Source organism: Clupea harengus, chromosome 12 (assembly GCF_900700415.2).
Source record: "Clupea harengus chromosome 12, Ch_v2.0.2, whole genome shotgun sequence".
Classification (NCBI taxonomy): domain Eukaryota; kingdom Metazoa; phylum Chordata; class Actinopteri; order Clupeiformes; family Clupeidae; genus Clupea; species Clupea harengus.
In genome coordinates, this window is record NC_045163.1 from 29164924 (window position 1) to 29167423 (window position 2500).

The following is a 2500-nucleotide window of genomic DNA, read 5'->3' on the forward strand; positions in this document are numbered from 1 at the left end:
GAGACGGGTTCCCTTCGGGTCAAAGGTCGCTCTGGAGTGCAACGCCACTGGAAGCCCCACCCCCTCCATCACCTGGCTGGAGAACGGCAATACGGTGAGTTAAAGCCCCACCCCCTCCATCACCTGGCTGGAGAACGGCAATACGGTGAGTTAAAGCCCCACCCCCTCCATCACCTGGCTGGAGAACGGCAATACGGTGAGTTAAAGCCCCACCCCCTCCATCACCTGGCTGGAGAACGGCAATACGGTGAGTTAAAGCCCCACCCCCTCCATCACCTGGCTGGAGAACGGCAATACGGTGAGTTAAAGCCCCACCCCCTCCATCACCTGGCTGGAGAACGGCAATACGGTGAGTTACTGCCTCAGTCAGTCCATTAAGGGATCATGGTATTATACATTTTCTTTTTTTTTTTGTCTTTCATTCTTTTTTCTCCAGAGAGTCGTTTAAGCTCCTATAACTTTCTATAATCTCTATCTATCTACCTGTAATCACGGCAGCAAGGCTTTCAGTTCTATAATCTCTATCTATCTACCTGTAATCACGGCAGCAAGGCTTTCAGTTCTATAATCTCTATCTATCTACCTGTAATCACGGCAGCAAGGCTTTCAGTTCCACAGAAGGAGATCAAGCGACGTGTTTCTCTGCACATTTCTCAAACGCATTGTTGCTCCTCTGACCTTCACTCCACTACTAACACCCTTCTAGTTATGTTAACGATCCGCAGCTCCGATGTTAGATAACAACAGCCTGAAACGCCTCGTGTTCAAAGACTTTATTTAGTACACAAGCACAGCCTTAGATTAGATTCGTAATTAGATTTAGGAATGTGTATGGAAAAAACAATACATGCCTATTATGTGTGTGTACGTGGTCAAGAGAAGCATGTTTGTCTGAGGGGTGCTGCCCAGTATACATGTGCACATGACTGTGTGTGTGTGTGACTGTGTATGCGCACACGCTTACCACAGCATGTGTGTGTGTGTGTGTGTGTGTGTGTGTGTGTGTGTGTGTGTGACTGTGTATGCGCACACGCTTACCACAGCATGTGTGTGTGTGTGTGTGTGTGTGTGTGTGTGTGTGACTGTGTATGCGCACACGCTTACCACAGCATGTGTGTGCGTGTGTGTGTGTGTGTGTGTGTGTGTCTGTGTGTAAATTAAAGACATCAACATTTGTTTAAAGACAGCAACAGATGATTGTAATGAAGTTATGCTACAACAGCCTCAGGAGTGCCCCCTGCTGGTCTATGGGAGGGCTGGTTTATAGGAGGCGTGGTCTATAGGGGTGCTGGTATATAGGGGGCGTGGTCTATGGGAGGCGTGGTCTATGGGAGGCGTGGTCTATGTGAGGTCTATAGGAGGCGTGGTCTATAGGAGGTCTATGGGAGGTCTATGGGAGGGCGTGGTCTATGGGAGGGCGTGGTCTATGGGAGGGCTGGTCTATAGGAGGTATATGGGAGGGCTGGTCTATAGGAGGCGTGGTCTATAGGAGGGCTGTCACACAACGGGACCTTGCATCTCTTGCAGTATTCCATGTTCCATATCATTAACAATGACTCTCAATATTCCATATCATTAACAATGACTCCCAATATTCCATATCATTAACAATGACTCCCAATATTCCATATCATTAACAATGACTTCCAATATTCCATGTTCCATATAATTAATTGAACACGTTATACTGGTGTGAAGGTTCGTACGGTTGGAGGATGACCCCTGCGATGTGTCACAGATACATGCATTGTGCTGAGTGACTGGGGCAATGCTGACTGTCATACTGGGGCAATACTGACTCCATTTACCCTGTGTGTGTGTGTGTGTGTGTGTGTGTGTGACTGTCATTTCTGGCTCATCATCCCGGTCATCAATTTCCTTCGTCCGGAGGATGAATGTCTTTTCTAAAAGCAGCTCTGGTGCGGTGTGTGTGTGTGTGTGTGTGTGTGTTAAATATAGACCTCTGGGAACAGCGGCGCTGCGTGTGACCATGCATTGGTTCTCATGAGATCTGTGAGGGTGTAAATGGAAGTCTTGCCAACGGAGCCATTTATATGTGAAAAAAAGCTTCACCTCAAAAGCTCTGAAGTGCTTTAAATGGACTTGATATGAAACTGTCTGAGGGATACCCTTCTGACCAGAACCTTCCACCCTTCCGCCCCCCCCCCCCCCCCCCCTCACAGCTCCTAGTCTCTTATTAGGTGCTGCCCAGACTAGGAGAGATCTTTAGATCCCAATGCCCCTGCATGCCTGATAGAATAGAATAGAATAGACTTTATTTGTCATTGTGCATTAGATACACAACGAAATGTGTTTGTGCAACCACTAAAAAAAGTGCAGTTGTGCTGGGTGGAGGGTATGAGGGTTGTGTGATTATTTAGTTCTGTGATGGCCCTGGGGATGAAACTGTATCGGCTACCCTATGAGAAACGAGAAACGAGAAACAACTCGTCTCCCGAGCTGCTTAAGTCTTTTTACCACTGATGTACATACCTGTGGT

The 2500-nt window shown here is 47.5% G+C and overlaps 1 protein-coding gene across 1 annotated transcript in view; it reads left to right on the forward strand.

Annotated features, from left to right (window-relative positions):
• Positions 1–2500, forward strand: part of musk (muscle, skeletal, receptor tyrosine kinase) — a 32400-nt gene that overhangs the window by 9106 nt on the left and 20794 nt on the right. Inside the window, exon 6 of the mRNA XM_031578112.1 lies at positions 1–94. This exon is cut by the window's left edge and continues 31 nt beyond it. Coding sequence (XP_031433972.1) covers positions 1–94 — 94 coding nt within the window. The remainder of the gene's footprint in view (positions 95–2500) is intronic.